This window comes from Ruditapes philippinarum, unplaced genomic scaffold (genome assembly GCF_026571515.1).
Source record: "Ruditapes philippinarum isolate M1 unplaced genomic scaffold, ASM2657151v2 ctg1971_1_1_1_1, whole genome shotgun sequence".
In the NCBI taxonomy this organism is placed as follows: Eukaryota; Metazoa; Mollusca; class Bivalvia; order Venerida; family Veneridae; genus Ruditapes; species Ruditapes philippinarum.
The window spans coordinates 5,103-24,028 of record NW_026852944.1 but is presented as its reverse complement, the minus strand read 5'-3'; the positions used below and the strand labels follow the sequence as shown (position 1 = coordinate 24,028).

Here is an 18,926-nt window from a genome sequence, read left to right as displayed (position 1 = left end):
TTTTATTACATTTTCAAATAACATGAAAATGGAGGCATACCGCTTTAAAATTGTTTCAACTAATTTTTACGGTTTGTATAAACACATTATATAGATGGCCTTAATTACATTTCTGTGAACTATTTTTTGTTCATCATTATAATTAATAATGTTAACTAATTGTTTATCTCCTTATTTTTGCAGATATTAAATTCACTCCGGCAATACGGACCGGCGCTGACTGTTTCGGTCTTTGTTCTTGTCAGGAATTCTCAACATTAAATTTTTCTGACAATTAAACAAAATTTTAATGAATGTAACATTTCATACACTCATGTCGCTTTTTGTACAATTTTGCTTTGCGATTTTCTGATTGATTAAAATCATGTGATAAAACATGTTTAAACCAGTTTACTTTTATTGATTTTGAACAAGAGTAAAATGTTGCTTATATTTTGCAAAATCATTATAATAGAAATATAATACAATAAATAAAATCATATCACAAAGTATATAACCACAGGACAATAAAACATGAAATATGGCCCTTGATAAGGTCTATAAAAGAGTAAGTTATCAGTGAATGTAAATCAATTTTATTAGAAAAGTCTCATAAATATGAGTACAATTCATAAATTATAATTCTATGACACAATAATTCATTATTGGTAAACACATAAATGCGGTAAATTGTCTTTTAAAAATCATAATCTTTAGAAAAATCATTATTATTATATGTGTTAAAATTGAAATAAAAAATACATATATACAGTTATCTGTATTTTCAATTGATATAATATTTCTGAAGACGAAAATAGCATAAAGCAATGCCCTGATGATCTGAAAACTTTTTAGAAGGACTCCGTTGAAGTGTTTTTCACTAACGGAACTAAAAATATTTTCTCTCCAACTTTTGTATACTATTTGATGGAGGTCTGGTCCAATAATTTGTATGCAAATTTTCTAATCATTCTATCGACCCGCTTTTCCAGAATTTTATTTTTATTGTGCAAAATGACCCAAAAATGAAAATTGTTTTAAAAGCTGGCTAATACTCGCACAAAATCGATCAATTAATTCTATTATGAGTATATTTCTATATTTGCCTTTTGCGGGTTTATCCTTTTAAAGTCCTACACTTGATATATGTACAATTTTTAAATTGCACGATTATAGGCTTTTAACCCTAATTTGAGTTCCTTTAAACATGATGTTTTATAAACATTTTCGTAAAAAATCTGAGAATAAGAGAATTTACCCGATCACCTGATTAGATACGAAAGGCAATGCTATGGTGTGACATTGCATTTGCTTTTCAGCCGCCAACATATTAGCCGCGTCACGACAAAACCAACATAATGGGTTTGCGACCAGCATGGATCCAGACCAGCCTGCGCAACCGCGCAGTCTGATCAGGATCCATGCTGTTCGCTTACGAACCGTATAACAGGTAGAGAAACTAATAGCGAACAGCATGGATCCTGATCAGGCTGGTCTGGATCCATGCTGGTCGCAAACGCATTATGTTGGTTTTATCATGGCACGGCTAATATTTAAAATCATACATAAACAGAACATAGTGGCTATGGACGTTTGCAATTTGCTACACACGTCAACATTCTATTGCATTTTGTCAGAATGTCTTTAGCATGCAGCTAATCTAATTGAATTGCAAACAAACCAGTGTGGACCTTGAAATAAACACTTATGCAAAAAACACATTAACATGATTGCATTGTCGATTCATATTTCACGGTGCGTAGTATTTATATTCAAGAATGTCACATGAGACGTAATGTGATACATTGTATCAAGTATATGTGAAACATTATGCAAAAAACCTATCTCCAATACGTAAAAAGAAATCATTAAATGATATGACGCTTTCAATATCAAGAATTGAAAATGAAAGTTTAGCAAAATTGTACACAAAATCATATTGAAACATGTAAATATATCCTGAGAAAAATTAACAGAAATGCAAGATTAACAAAAACATTTGTTGAAATCATCACTTAAACCGCAAGAAACGGTTGGAAAATACTTCTTCCTTATTCACAAAATTGTGTATGTTACTCTTCACAACAAACGAGATATGTAGATCTTTTTGCCTTTTGTTCATTTGCACAATAATATGTTTCACTGTTTATATAAGAACGAATTGGGCAGGGTCATTTAAACATGCTTGTTGACACGCTTCTACAGTGGCAGGTCCATCTACAAGGTTATAATAATAAATATATAAAGTCAGTTAAAGGAAAGAAACAGAATAATACCGAAACACAGATTTTTATAGTAAACAATATTGCACAATCATGAAAACTGAAAAAAATGAAACAATAAATTACATCAATGCTTTTCTTTACGAGCAACAATCAGTGAATAAAAATGAAAATAAAAGAGAGTTATAATACAATAATTCTGGACAGTTAAGATCAGCCTTAAAGATTTTATGAGAATTCCAATAAATACCACTGTCTGGAAATAAACCCACAAAAAAGTTAATCTTGAAATTTTGAATGAAATTCTCAAAATATATATAAAATTTGGAAACGATAAAATGCTATCAAACCTCAAAATTGAAAATAATTTAGATTCGGACAGACCGAGTCTGTTTATGGGTGACAGTGACAGGGTAAGCTACCATTAACGCAAACTAGAAACGGCTTAAAGTAAAATTAAATAACTAAATATAAAAACGGTGAATCTTTGAGATCAAAACAACCGAGGATGTGTCTGAAAGCATTTTTAAATTGCTGGTTTGTTACTGATACATAAAAGAGAAAAACAATTAAATTCTTAATAGACACACAAAACAACAAAACCGAATTAGAAACCGTTGCAGTCTCGGTTTAATTGAGCCTGTTCGTGGGCGGTAGTGGTAAAAACAGACTACCGTTCATGCCCCCTATAGCTCCGGCTTTAACAGAAAATGAAAATGGGGCATACTCACAAACGCCAAATAATTCAATTTTAAAACAAATCTTACTCAGAGGAAAGAATGTATCGACGCCAGTATCTCGTCTGGCAGATTCAATGGCCCTCTTCAACGCAAACAAAGCAGAACAGCTCATGCACAACGGGGGTTCACCGCACGCTGAAAAATTACATAAACTAAAGTATGCAAATATGCGACAAGGGTATTATTAGTGCGAACTTGCCTTTGTAATAAAAACAATATTTGTATACACTGAATGGGTTAGGTTTTTTATCTTTATTATGTCAACAAAGAAATGTCTTATCTCACCATGAAAATCTTAAGAACATATTAATATTTAAGTAGCTTAAAGAATTGGAGGATATGAAACTAAATGACGAAGTACATGAAATACACGTAATTTTAAGAAAACCTGATCAGTGCAGTTCTTAAAGCATATGAAATGAGCCGCGTCATGACAATACCAACATAATGGGTTTGCGACCAGCATGGATCAAGACCAGCCTGCGCATCCGCGCAGTCTGATCAGGATCAATGCTGTTCGCTATCAGTTTCACTACGTGTTATAGGGTTTGTAAGCGAACAGCATGGATCCTGATCAGACTGCGCAGATGCACAGGCTGGTCTGGGTCCATACTGGTCGTAATCGCACTATGTTGGTTTTGTCGTAGCGCGGCTCATTAATGATTTAATGTATCTAGAATATACTTTCAGAAGATGAGTCATTGGGTAAATGATACTGCTGAGGACGTAAACCAATCATATACATAAACAATATATATCTCGAAAGAATGACTATTTAAATGGTAATTGACAAAACAATGAAAATAAAAATGATTACTAGGATAAGATATAAAAACTGTCTATAATATAAAAAGAAACCGCCCAATCCTTTTTATCACTTAAAAGTTACAAGATTTTTCAATTTCCACCCCCCCCCCAAAAAAAAAAGAAGAAAAAAAAAACAAAAACAAAAACAATTACAACAACAAAATCCTGTTATGTGACATATAATGGCATTTGTTAAATCAGCCTTATTGATCGTAACTACACCAAGTAGTATGCATGAGCTTACCTTTAGCACCAAGTACTCCTCTAGGATTGGGGTTTTTCTTCACAAAGTTTATTCTGAAGTCCACAGGAATATCCTTTGACGATGGTGGTTTGTACTCCTTAAAAAACAATATTTGAGCCGCGCTACGACAAAACCAACATAATGGGTCTGCGACCAGCATGGATCCAGACCAGCCTGCTCATCCGCGCAGTCTGATAAGGATACATGCTGTCCGCTTTCAAACCCTATAACAAGTAGAGAAACTGATAGCGAACAGCATGGATCCTGATCAGACTGCGCGGATGCGCAGGCTGGTCTGGATCCATGCTGGTTGCAAAACGCACTATGTTGGTATTGTCGTTACGCGGCTCATTAGTACGTGAATTGTAGTTGTTGTAGTATATCAAAATATTAAAGGTCTTATTTTGAGTTTGCTGGCATGATGGGACTAGGAATATTTTTTCAAGATATCTATACCGCTTAATGTGGGTCTTTACCTATAGCTTGTGTGCAAATTTTCAGACCAATTGCTCACTCCGCTTTTCCACAATAACCATTTTATTACATAGTACATAATTATTTAAAATAAAAAAAGGGTTAAAACGCTCTTAACTCAAATCGGCCTAAGAATCTAACGAAATGTCGGTTTTCCATTTAATTCTGAGCAAATTTCTTTATTATCGTTTGCATATCATTTAGTTTAGTTTTATTTGATCGATTTGATCAATATAAGCTTTTAGGTTTATTTTTTTAACCTCAGTGGAGCTCCTTTAATAAGATGAGAACATATGCACTTTTGCATTTTACAACAAGCTATAATTCATGTCTGTTCACTATCAAACATTATATTTCATTTGTTATTTGAACATAAACAGGTACAGCAAGCATTAAAGCATATGGTTGAAAATAGTTTGCTCATAAATTCCTGTAAACACTTGATACTTTAATAACATTTACCACGTATAATATATTAAATGGATTTTTGAATCTGAACAAGACTATATACCATTTAAAGGAAAATATAAAGATGTGTACTGACTAAATAGTGAACAAAACAGATCATGGTAACTTAAGACGGTACAAAAGTGCCGGCTAATCTTGGAAACCACAGGTCCCATGGGCAAATATGTGTCGCCACCAGAAGGCAAAGGGTTCAATGAATTATATTTAAGAAAATATCTGTACTAAGGTTAAATTTATCTTAAAGAATGTGAAACTTTCAATAAACAATAGTATGTAACACGCTTCAGGCACACAACCCTTACACTTAAAATCACTACACAGTTACATTATTGTCAAAACGCTTCGGAATGGAACCTATCTGGCTTTAAATGATGTCTTCACACTTACCCAGGTACTGTCTGTAACCAATGCCCCTGAGGTAGGATCATATTTGCATTCCTCTGTCAGCCAGTATCCAAGACCCATCACAAAAGCCCCTTCAACTTGACCTACGTCTAATGCAGGATTTGTACTGGAAAGAGGTGTGCATATTAGTTTTTCCTCAAACTTTGAAGTAAGTTGACACTAAATATGGTTTCTGATTACCAAGGTTTAAACTTCTTCCAGTTTCAGACAGACGTGCCTTGCAATGTGCCTTCTTTCAGCGCGCAAATATAAACATTATTACCATACTCCATCATGTTCTTTTACGAATGTCTAAAAATTCTTTAATGTCATCATTATCATTGTGTAAATGTTTTTTTGCAAATGTTTCGAAAGTATCATACCTTTCACCGCAATCAAACAAAACGTCCACTCTTGTCAACTGATGTTCTCCGGTAAGAACATCAAAGTCCACTTCGGCTATAGTTGCACCATAAGAATAATATTGGAAAGGAGTTTTCTGATCAGGATTCGTCCTAAAAACAAAAATAATTCATTAGCAATTGTGAACAGTTAAAGTATATATAGTTTTATGAGCCTCCATGGCCGATGCGGTTAAGGTCTTTGACTTCACACCACTTCACACCACTAAACGTTATTAGTTCAAATCCCACCAGAAACTTTTGATTCTTTAATAAGAGGAAAGCAGCTAACTTAAACAACGCCGTTGTTCCTACAGGTGCCTGCTTGTGCTGAATTAATGCACGAAGAGGCAAAAAGTACTCCATCCACCACCAGAGCTCGCAATCTCCATATGACATTTACTGTGTCAGTGAGACTTATAAAACCCAATAAATATAATTCTTATAAAACTCTCTTATATTCTTTTCAAACGATTGTGTGTGTTTCAAAGCATGTGTGTCTTTGGTTTAACTCAATTCTCATATAAAATAATTACACTTTTACATACACTACCGTTACTTCAAAACGCAAGAAAGTGAACGGCAGTTGAACACTCGGCCGATGCGCAGAGTAACTAATGCGACATGTTTTATGATGAAGGTGATGTATGAAATATATCAAGTGCTTTTGAAGGGATGAGCAGTAGCTAGAAAATAACAAAAATGATCGGTGTAAGATATACATATATCTAGCACTGAGGTCAATGCCCTCGTTGTAACACTCGTTGATGACCTTCAGCCAAGTTGGATCAGTGATCTTTGCCCTCACTGGTGCCATCCTTTCTTTCAACGTTTTACAGCACTCTATCACACCCTAAAAGGAAACAACATGACTGTTTAAAATAGAAGAATTCATTTCTGAAACATTCAAATAATTCTGGAAAAAGAAAGATACCTCTAAAGCGAGCAATGAAATGAAAAATTAATTAATTGATCCTGTCTGCTCTTTTGAGATAATGGAAAGAGCAACAACGGCTAAATCAGTGTATCCTCAACACAAAATGAATTAAGATTATTGTCTCCGAAGGTCTATCTGGAATGACGTGCGAGGCAAGTCTTTTTATGCTGCAGCATCACAATTAACACCTGTCAGGAGTAATCGGAATAAACCATAACACCTGCTGTGGCAACAATAATGGATTAAAACATTACAAAACATATAATCCTTCAGTACCGATAGCTTTCTACATACATTCTTGTGACTCATTAGTGTAATTCTCCTAATACTGAAAAAAAACACCTGAAAATCAGACAATTGTCAACAAAAGGGTGCTAATTTTTTCTCAATTGTTCACCTTAAAACGATCGAAAAAATGGGTTTATGGACCCATGCAAACATTATGTAAATATTGAACAACATACCGCACAGCAGTTTTCTGACGTTATACTACCTCCGGTCGTTATACCATTGGCAGTGACTAGTGAGTTTGTTGGCAATACTCTTATCATTTCCATTGGAATTCCAAATTCATATGCACACACTTGAGCAACCTGTTGTTAGATAAAAAAAATTCGAACACAAAATTTTGATTTTTATTAAGAAAAACGTTTGGAAAGAGTAACTGACCTTTTTGAGTAAACCAACTGGATAGCTTCCACAAATGTAGGGAAAAAGGTGACCAAGTTATACTTTCGCCTGAAATGTTGCCTTTTTCAGATTGTGCAACGTCAATCATTACATGTAGATCAATTTACCTAATTGCAAAGGCTACATTTATAATCTAAAAATCGATGTTAATGTGCTTAAGGTGAAATAAGAGGTAACTCTTTTGTAATATTTATAATTTGAATAGTTATGTCAAAATTAAATTGTGCACCTACTGCAAATTATTACCTTTGTATTCACGCCTTGACCGATCTCTACGCCACCATGTGATATCGCTACCGTACCGTCATTCCAGTACACCGACACCTGACACCCGTATCTGGCACCTCTCCAATCTATGCCGAACTTTAATGGTACTAATGATATACCTTTCTTCTTCCACCTATTATTCTGTTTGACATAACAAATATAAATGTTTAAATTACTTTGTTAAAGATCCATTAAAAATGAAATGATTTAAATTTGCAAACGCTTTGTATTTAGGTGTCGTGTTACGTGATAGTTTCCAAAACGTCAAACATTGGGCATACAACTGAGACATCTTTTGCTCTTTTTGCGTTAGGGCAATCACAATGGTTAAAAGATTTTTATGGAGGTCAAACTACATTGACTGTTTACATTTCTACTATCCGTATCACCACAAATTGTTTCACATACACTGCTTCATGGTTTTTCTTTAGGCGATTGGCATAATACATGATTTAAATCCTTTTATTACAACATTATTATAAAAAAAAGTTTGCTTTTTCTACAATAAAAATAACATTTATCTATTTCTGTAGCAAAATGTGCCTATGAAAATGATGTTTCTACCGTGTTTCTACCGTGAAGATTATGTTCAAAGAAATAGAGAAAACAAATATCATATAAAATGTGCCTATGAAAATGATGTTTCTACCGTGTTTCTACCGTGAAGATTATGTTCAAAGAAATAGAGAAAACAAATATCATAGATTTGTGTACATACAACATTTATTTAACATGACTGTCAAAATTTACAACAAAATCTATTACAAAATTAAAATATCTCCCCTGTTATATAATTAGAAAAATATAGCAAAGATGGTAAAGCAAATTCTTAATTGCAACCCGATACATTAAAGGAATAACTGATACATCTATTAAACAATATTACCACATTGAAGTATTGAACAAAAGAAGGAACATCATCATTGTTACATAACAATTAACATTAAGGACGTTCGGGTATTCATTTACCTGGTTAAATGTGTTGATTTTCTGGACTCTATCACTGTATTCAGCATTGGCTTGTAGCAGTGCAATCTGGGGCTTCAGCTGACAGTTGGTCAATACCATTTGTGTAAGAGGATCGGTCTGGAATTAATCAAACCTTTGACACCTTCTTTAAAATATTTATTATCTTTTATTATTATGATTTATTATTATTATTATCTTAAGAAAAATAACATTATTATAATTATTACTTAGAAAAACAACACGTTTTAATTAAAAGAAAAAACATGACGTATTTAAATGGCGGCGCAAATAGAACAATTTTCTGGTTAAACAAGATGTTAGCCTATTTAGTAACATAATTACAAAGCTCGTTGTGTACCTTATATAAGGGAAAAGTTCTTGCCCTACCTTAATATTAAGGAAAATAGACAGACGCTTTGTTTGAATCTCTGTTTTACCTGTGTAAAAGTGAACATCGTATTCCAAAGGACAGTTTCAATATTTACCTGAACAGTGCATCAGTCAATATGCTCAGTAGACGTGTTTCCATATCTGTCTTACTTGTGTATCAGTAAGCATGATCTGAAGACGTGTTTCAATGTCTGTCCTACTTGTGTTTTTGTGAACATTGTGTATACGGGTATGTGAACATGTTAAGAAGACGTGTGTCAAAATCTGTCCTAACCTGTGTATCTATGAACATGCTCGGAAGACGTGTTTCTTAACTGTGTATCTTAGAACATTTTCAATAGACGTGTTTCAATATCTGTCCTAGCTTGTGTATCCTTTAACATGTTCAGAAGACGTGTTTCAATATCTGTCTTACCTGTGTATCTATAAACATGTTCAGAAGACGTGTTTCAATATCTGTCTTACCTGTGTATCTGTAAACATGTTCAGAAGACGTGTGTCAATACCTGTCGTAAATGTGTATCTGTAAACATGTTCAGAAGACGTGTTTCAATATATGTCTTACCTGTGTATCTGTGAACATGTTCAGAAGACGTGTTTCAATATCTTTCTTACCTGAATATCCGTGAACACGCTCAGAAGACGTGTGCCAATATCTGTCTTACCTGTGTATCTGTAAACATGTTCAGAAGACGTGTGTCAATATCTGCCTTACCTGTATATCTTTGAACACGCTCAGAAGACGTGTGTCAATATATGTCTTTCATGTGTATAGTCTGATTTTATTTACCTGTCAATTATGAATACATTATAGCACTCATTTAAATATTAGATCCCACTTCGGTTGTGTCCGTTTATTTTACGATAATTAATATGGAGCATATAAATAACGTTTGGATAACTCTCACTAGCTTAATAAAGGTTCTCGTAACATCCGCAATAGCGCAGTCGGTTAAGTGATTACTTAATGCATGAGAGGTCCGAGGTTCGATCCCTTCTTTTGACATTCTTTTTAGACTTATTTTTTCTTTATTTTTAAGAAATTTTGTATTAAATGGTCAAACTAGATAAGTTTAATCACATCTTACTGCGTACCTCTCACGGAATTTACCGAACATTTATCGAATATTAATATATTCTGTGAATTGACCGTATAATCAGTATGGAATTGACAGGTTAATAAAATCAAACAATATCTGTGAACACGCTCAGAAGACGTGTGTCAATATATGTCTTACATGTGTATCTGTGAACACGCTGAGAAGACATGTGTCAATATATGTCTTACCTGTGTATCTGTGAACACGCTCAGAAGACGAGTGTCAATATATGTATTACATGTGTATCTGTGAACACGCTCAGAAGACGAGTGTCAATATATGTCTTACATGTGTATCTGTGAACACGCTCAGAAGACGTGTGTCAATATATGTCTTACCTGTATATCTGTGAACACGCTCAGAAGAGGTGTGTCAATATCTGTCTTACGTATGTATCTATGAATATGTTTAGAAGGCGTTTTACAATATCTGTCTTACTTGTGAATCAATGAACATGTTCAGAACGTGTTTCAATATCTGTCTTACCTGTGTATCAGTGAACATGTTCAGGAGCCTAGTTTCAAATGGATCTTTGTTAAGACTTTCCCCTACGTGCTCCATGATGGATTCCATGATGAAAATTGCTGGTAACGAACCTTTAATTTATGCCAAATAAATCTGTGATATTATCTTTATATATACTCGTATAGTATCATATAGATTCTTAATTCTCATAAATATCAAAAAGGTATAATTGTTTAAAGCAGTAAGCCACTGATCAGTGTTATTTTTAATGAAAATTTAAAACAATCTTACTTTCGTAATTAACAAAGTGTACAAAACGAACTATTGTATAGTCATTTTATCTAATATAACGCACTTTGGTATCTAAAGAAATGTACTCCAAGGGGTGTAATGAAATTTGGCGGTTAACTCAAAAGGAAAAACGCCGATGTTAACCATAATATTCAGAAATACATTTGCATAATTCTGTGTCAATGTCAATTAGAAAAGTCACGTGACAGTTCAATATCTTACCAGGAGATCTTGCAGCTGTATTGGCAGGTTTGTTTGTTTTTACAGCCACGCAGGATATCGACCAATTTGGACAATAGTATGCTTGAAAATGCAACAAAAAGATTGCTTTTATTTTACAACTAAAACTCGATATCAGATTAAGCAAATGGTGCATATAGCTGTATTTTACCTTCTGTTAGATATCATAGCTTGCAATGACGATTTTTTTATATTTATGATTGTAATGACATGTACAGTCATACTTGTGTTAAAGAGCCACCTCCAAATAAACACATTCCTGTAAATAAAGGCCACCCTTTAACAACAATTCATTAATTAAAATTAAAAGAGTAACCTCCAAAATAAAGTTCACTTGTCAATAAAGACCATGTTTGGTCTTTAATGTGGTAGGCCATTTTTCACAGGTTTGGTTGTACATACATTCAACTGCCATCTGTTTATATTGATTATGTAATGTGGTAAGTGCATTTTTGCATAATAAACAAAGCGGTGAATAAAGAAAGAATCAATGCAGCATAAACAAACACTAAAGCTGTATCTTAGACTGAAATCTAAAAGCTTGCATTATAAAAAATGAGGAAACAAACTACCGATCACCCCAATACAATAACAAATAATTTTAAACAAATAATATTGGTCGCATAAAAAAACTGCTAACTTAATTGTTTTACTGCATAATGAAATCCCGGAATTGATTGCCGACCCTAAATGGAACGTAACCTCTTGTAAAGGTGACGCCCTGCAGAAACAGTCAAATGGTCAAATGTCCGCGTTGTGCCCCCTACCCGCCCTAAACCTTTTCCTCCACTAGGAAAGCAGAAGAGCCTAGATTTACTGGTTGAGGTATCTGCCTCTCAACTCATGTATCGTGGGTGCGAGTACTTCACGGGTTACCACCACGTTTCCTATCATGACACCCGTACTGGATTGATCTATGGAGCGTACCCAACAATTATCATAATGATGACAGAACAAATCAAGCCTAAATAAGTTTTTAAAAGTGTGTTAAAATGATTGTATGTTTAAATTAGATGTACTCGCTTTGCAGAGTTGGTCTTATCCAAGAAGTGAAACCACGCCTTGATCAATAAGTGCGGGGACAGGCGGAAGGTACAACTTCGGTTAAATCCCCCACCCCGATAGTTTCCGCACCGACACGGATGAGAGGGGGAGGGAAGGGGTGGCGGTGTTACAAATGACTTGTGCATAACTCATAAATCACACAGTCTCTCTTGTCTACATATCGAAAGTGTTTCATTGGTTAAAATCTAAAAAAAAGGAAATATAAACATAGAGATTGACCAGTGAAAAACGGCGTTATAAACGAGCAGAAAACATGACTATGTATAGAGGTACCATTGTCAGCCCACGTCTGCATCTGTGGAAGTGAATTGTCGTTTGGGCTGTTTCCACAATCTCCATAATATGTAACCTTTATGCCATTCAGTTGTCCGGCCTCCGTCATTCCAACCTAAATTTTTTATAAAATTATAATCAATTTAAGCTTGTGAAAAAGTTGTATTTTATTTTTATGTAGCATGATTTCTTAAAAAAAAGTATAATGCGCATAGGATATCGACCGAGAATGAGACCTTTCTGTTTAGTTTCGCAAATTTCATGCAAATGATTTGTATACTAAAAATAGATATGCACTAAAAAAGGCACGCACAATCTATCAATAGAAACGTGGGTATAAAATACATTGTATCAATGCAGTAACAGGTACCACTGGTGTATATCACTGTAAATATTACATTATTTCAGATTCACATCATTAAAGCTGCATGCCTCTAGATGAGCCAAAATGTTTCAAGAAAATCAACCTTGACAAACAATGTACAAAGATTTTGAGAAAAATATTCACAATTCAAGAAATAGAGGATAGATGTTTGTTTTTGTGCAAGATGAAATTTCATTTCATCTCTTGATCTTCAAAATCAGTATTTTAGGAGTGGCGTAACGTGATGAAAATCTTTAATAAATATTCTCTTCATTGAAAAGTGTAAAACTATATTTTGATAATTTTCACGTGAAATTATCAAATAATTTTCATTTTCACGGATAAATCAGTCATCCATCCAAATGCATTAAATAAATAATTTACATATTATTCACAATTAATGACTGATTTTGCAGTATTAATCACTATATTTCAACTTCGCTGCAAGGGATGTTTTGCATATTGTGACCTATTTTTGTTTTGTTTAACTTACGTAAATCTTATGTGTAAATTTCTTTCCTTGTTCACTTGGCAATATTTTACTATTAATAGATTTTTAAAATTACCACAAAAATATGCATGAATCTTGAGGCAAGCTGCTTTAATGGTACAAAAGTAACGTAAAACGTATGCCGTGAAAAGAATTGTGTCACACACATTCTCGCAATTGTGATTGAAAAGATGACAATTATTTTAGGAGGCAAATTGTATAATTTTTCATTGTTTTTCCATTCTAGAGAAACATTCTATATATTCTTTCATAATATCATGTTAAAGGATGATGTCAGAAGAAGGCAGCAACTCACCTCGTATAGTGCTTTAAACGGAAAACGCTTGCCAATGGCCTTCATATTGTCACCAAGAGTTAGTCGAAATTTAACAGGCCTGTAAATAAACGATATCTAGAATATGTTTAGAATATATATCATGTACATTATTTATTCTTCTTCGTAGTCTATTACTTATTATAAATACTATTTATTTATTTATAAATATACTTCGAATTTACAAAATATTCTATTCATCAAAATCGAAAGTAAAGTTTTGCAGTGCAGTTTTTGCAGTGCGCCGTTAATATTGAAAAAAGATCATGTTAAAACATTAGCCGACTAGACGACCAAAGAAAGGAAGAAAAGATACCAACAATAACAACAAAACCCCAAACAACAAAAAACAATATCCGAAACAGAAAAGCAATCTTTAGAATTTGCACATATATTTGATGCAATTGAAGACTGAATGTAAAACATTTTTGGGCGCAAAAGAACTGCAGACGAGAAAATGGAAAAAGTTCCTTCATGAGTGGAAGTTATTTAGCAAATTTTAAGAAGTCAAATGTTTCTTCTTAGATGTCTGTTCGTCTGCTCGACCCGTGGAATAAGTCACGGACAGTCATTTGAAATGTTCCTCCGCCAGAAAGCTTCTAACTAATATAAGGTCATTCATCCACGTTACGATTCCACTTAATATAATTTAATATAATAATGCTTTAAATTTAACTATTAAAACAAAGCAAAGTGTAATTATAAAATGTTTTTTTTTTCTATTTTTGTTGTTTTTGTTTTTTTCGTGAGATAAAAATATTCTTGAAGTATAAGTTATACCTGTTTGTCAGATACATACCCTGTCAGATAAATTTATTTTGTCAGATTAATTTGACTCCTAATTATCAGATAAATACTCATTTGTCAGATAAAAGCCAGTTTTGTCAGATAAATACCAGTTTGTCAGATCATACTAATTTGTCAGATTAATGCCTTTTTGTCAGATAAATATATTTTTGTCAGATATATACCTGTTTGTCAGATAAGCAGACAGCCCACAAGCAGCTGCAATCCAACTATTCCTGGTTATTTTACCACCATACGCTCCCCCAAGTCTCTTTACTTGTACGTTGATACTGAATGACAATATTTAAAATATTCATAATTTACAAGATCGCACGATTTACCTCCCTTTTCCTTAGTTAAATTTTTATAAACTTTTTTGAATATTACTCAAAATATTAGATATATAAAGCAATTTGAACATTATTAATTTAGTTCAACTTTACAGATTTTGCAATTACAATAAGTATTACTTGAGAAAAAACCAAAATATATAATATATAGAGGGTATTCAAGTTTTTTTTCTTCTATAAATACAGTATTTTCGGGATTTATTATCACAAGAAAGGTACAAGTTAAAATAAATAGGCTTCCAAGAAAGGTACAGTGTTCGGAAGTAGCAGGTGATTGTAATCACAACACAGGGGTACACTTTGAATTGTACATTTGTATAGGCCCGCATGACAGGGTACGGTACAGTGGTGTGAATTGTGAAAATGTGCATACCATAGATGAAAATCAATCTTGTATTTATAGAAGAAAAACTTGAATTTTCTGTTAAGTATAAACTAATTCTATACTTTTTTTGATCTTACGATTAGAAATACTTCTCCTATATTGTTCATTTGATATAACTTTGGACGAAAGTAGTCCGCCAAGACACGAGTGAAAATACGGAAAATATATTTTACTGCAGTGAAAAAATAAACAATGTTTACAGTGAAAATACGGAAATAGTCAAAGTGCATATGATTTCATCAATATTTCTCAATATTTCATTTATACTCGTAATCATACAATAAACATTCCGATTCTCAATAAAATTAACAGCTAAGATGTTCACCTGCTTTTCGGCAGTTTTGTAACTTGTGAAATGGCAGTTTGACTAAGATCTAACCACTGTGTACTTGAAAATACATCCATGCCGTCTTCAGTGGGAACACATAAACTCACCTGAAAATAATACATGTATGTATGTATGTATGTATGTATGTATGTATGTATGTATGTATGCATGCATGCATGCATGCATGTATGTATGTATGTTTGTTTCATTTGACACCTTTTTCCAACAGTATTTCAGTCATATAGGCGGGTAGTTTCCCAACCATCGTTCCTTAAGAGTTACACCAGTACTTGACTACCTTCCTCCGCTCTAAACTATGTATGTATGTTTCATCTTTACTTTAATAATATATAACTGTCAATATAAAACACAATTACATCATTTAATCTAAGAAAGTTCACGAAATTACTATGTACATGTATATGTTTTTTATTTATATTTTTGTACAAAACTATCACATTCAAACTCATTTGTTCGAAAATATATATCATAGAGTATCGCTACTGTTTCCTATTAAATGCTGTATGCACATTGTATCTTCATATGGCAATATTGGCTCATATTTCATGTCTTATGTCAATGGAACTGAAATATATATAGCATGTTTTTTGTTGCTGCTTTACCTGTGTTTCCATGTGAAAATGATATTGTGTTCCCATAGAGATGACTCCCTGTATCTTCTTAGGTGACTGAGCAATTGCAGCTACAAATTAATTTAGTTCAAGAAATTAAGACAGCATAAGAGGCTAAAAACAAAACATATCCTTCTTTTTTTAAGAAGAGGTAATATTCATCTGAAAGCAAATCCTGTTTGGCTGTTGCATATTAAAGGATAAATTTAGAAATGAAAACCGTTTAACCAAGAGAAAAACAATCAAGCGAAGACGGTGAAACCTACATGTATATGTTTGCTATTTATAAAGATAAATGCGTCATAAAGTAAAATAGCGAAGCTATTCATCTTAATTTATGATAAAAATTGAATATAATACGGAATTTCTATTACAAGGCGATTTCAGGTATACATATTAACTCGTGACAAAATGAATTTACGAGGAAGTCAATACGCAAATATAAGCGAAAAATCATCTTACGCAAATAAAACCAGTTATACAGTAAATTGTTGAATGGGCGAGGTTGTGTAACCATTTACCAGCTGAGTTTTATTTAATAGACCAGTCCAGCAACACATTTGGAACAGTCTATTATCTCGTTTGGGAATATTAAGAAGAAAATTTGAATTTGGTCAGAAAAAATATAGAGTCTGGTCGGACTACACGGCTGTGCATCCTGGTCAGACTCTATGCCGGTGACAAAGGGTTATCACTTTTGGTTCCCGCATGTTAAGGGTAGCAGTGCCCCGTCTTTGCTTTAAAGGTTATATTTTATACGTTTTTCAATATTCTAATAATAGATATATACCATGTTGCAGGCAATTCCAATAGTACATATTTTTTTCAATGTATAACTTGACCTTTCCCGTTATGGTAGCAGAACCTTTTGTATGCGGCAATATTTTGATGAAAACATGCGGTTACATTTTACGACAACCTCTACAAGCATATCGGCAAAATTATAAGATCTACATTGGAAAATTGTGTACCATTGGAAGTGGAAAATATTTTCTCGAGCCAGTTCTTTGTTAACAAGGACATAACATAAGGCGTAAAGTATTTTATACAATATCACATACTGTCTGGGTCACCGACAACTTTGTCATCACACTGTTTCGGGAAAAACGACTTTTTGTTGATGGCATCTTCCAAAGTGAGGACTGGAGTTTGTACATTACTGTATGTAACCTTGACGGCATAAACTGCACCAAGAGCTATTTCGTATGATTCTGAAAGTATATAAATAAAATGACAAAATATTCTACATAAATAGATAAATATAAATATTAAGATAGATTTAGAGCATATTACAGAAAAAAAATATAAAACGTGACTCTAAATAATAAAAAGATCTTGAAAAAATCAAAGCCAATAGACGTTTACCATTATTTTAGTCAGGACGGGCACCTAGGTAGAACCACCGACCTAAAATACGCTTGCTGGATAGCCTTCGAATTCTTTCGTGAAAGACGTCACTGTTCCTTGTACCCACAATGGCGAAAGTCAAATGATTCAGTCATTAAATTAAACCACTCGTCCATTGTGCCCTCATTTAATTAAAGATAAGATAATTATATCAGATTAAGATATACCTGCAACGACGATCGCAACTGGCTGACCACAATAAGTTATATTTTTGCTTACAAGTACCTGAAAAAATTATATGTTAAAATAAAATGGAATACGTTTGATTTCAAAACAATATTTTATGTTTTTTCTTGTTGTTGTTGTGTGTTTTTTGTTGTTTGTTGTTGTTGTTTTTTTTCGGGGGGGGGGGGTTGAAGGGGGAGGGCGGTTTTGATTTGTTTGTTTTTTTTGTTGCTATGTTTTAAAGAAATTTTGTGTGTAAAAGAAATATAGGGTAAGTCTTAAGTTAAAATCAATACACTGGTTCGGCAAGACGATTATGAAAATACGGAAAACATATTATACAGACTGTAAAATTAACTATGCAAGGTGTTCAATAATTTCTTTAGATGAAGTTATAATAGCAAGTCAACTCACTCAATTGTTAACATGTCTATTACACAAATAATTTCTTTTATGCATTGTATCTTAATAAAACTGCTAATAAAAATGAAAAGATATCATCATATCCTTCTGAAATTTATAAACTCAAATAAAAAAATGTGTTACACAAAGAATTTATCTGACGGAAAAAAAGTCTCTGAAACACCCTTAGCTTCTTTTTTCATTCAATTGTTGGGTGTAAAATGATTCAATGTAAAGAATATGACCATGTCCCAACTTTACTGTAGGAGGAAGACAATGTCCCAACTTTACTGTAGGAGGAAAACATCTTTCGCCTTCCATTATATCAGAGTAAAGTCACATGCCAGTCATGAAAGTTACATAGCTTCCTAAAGTAAATGAAATAATAAACAAGAGGGCCATGATGGCCCTGAAGTCGCTCATCTGTAAATAGCCCCCCCCCCCCCGCGGCGGGGCCAATTTTAACCCCAGGGCTTTTATTTGAACAAACTTGTTAGACACCCATTACAAGATGTTTCATGCATAATATCTTTCCTCTAGCTCTTTGAGTTTTTAAAGAAGATTTTAATGTTTTTCCACACACATATAGAGAACAATAATGCCCCTGGCGGGTCCAATTTTTACCCCAGGGTTTTATTTGAACAAACTTGGTAGACACTCACTCGGTGACTGTTTACTGGAAATAAAAGATAATTTACAAAAAGATTTAAATTTTATAAATGATTGGTGTATCCTTAATAATATGTCTTTGCACCCTATAAACAAAATGCATGATGATAGGTTCCTCAAAAAAGGTGAAAAAATGTAATCCTTTCTACTGAAAGTAAATGATACAACTCTTTGTATGTTACCTTCAATAAATAAAGATTTTATTATT

The 18,926-nt window shown here is 33.2% G+C and overlaps 1 protein-coding gene across 1 annotated transcript; it reads right to left on the bottom strand.

The window, feature by feature from the left end:
- Nucleotides 1-562: 562 nt before the first annotated feature.
- LOC132728960 (uncharacterized) lies at nt 563-18,370 on the bottom strand. The gene is made up of 19 exons (XM_060714690.1): nt 18,311-18,370; nt 17,650-17,707; nt 17,137-17,286; nt 16,067-16,146; nt 15,441-15,550; nt 14,566-14,670; nt 13,577-13,655; nt 12,407-12,521; nt 11,051-11,131; nt 10,559-10,668; nt 8,583-8,699; nt 7,593-7,754; nt 7,121-7,249; nt 6,442-6,572; nt 5,702-5,833; nt 5,322-5,445; nt 3,993-4,089; nt 2,969-3,076; nt 563-2,196 (listed from the first exon to the last, which is right to left on the bottom strand). The coding sequence occupies exons 1-19, from the start codon at nt 18,368-18,370 to the stop codon at nt 2,126-2,128; spliced, it is 2,019 nt and encodes a 672-aa protein (XP_060570673.1). The 3' UTR covers nt 563-2,125.
- Nucleotides 18,371-18,926: the final 556 nt, after the last annotated feature.

What these genes read in the sequence shown, in the direction of transcription:
- LOC132728960 (XM_060714690.1), bottom strand. Translation starts at nt 18,370, where the DNA reads ATGGAAGGCGAAAGATGTTTTCCTCCTACAGTAAAGTTGGGACATTGT. An exon ending in GACATTGTCTTCCTCCTACA is followed by an intron (nt 17,708 to 18,310) that starts GTAAAGTTGGGA and finishes TAATTTTTTCAG; the next exon opens with GTACTTGTAAGCAAAAATAT. An exon ending in GACCTCAGTGCTAGATATAT is followed by an intron (nt 5,834 to 6,441) that starts GTATATCTTACA and finishes TTTTGTTTTTAG; the next exon opens with GACGAATCCTGATCAGAAAA.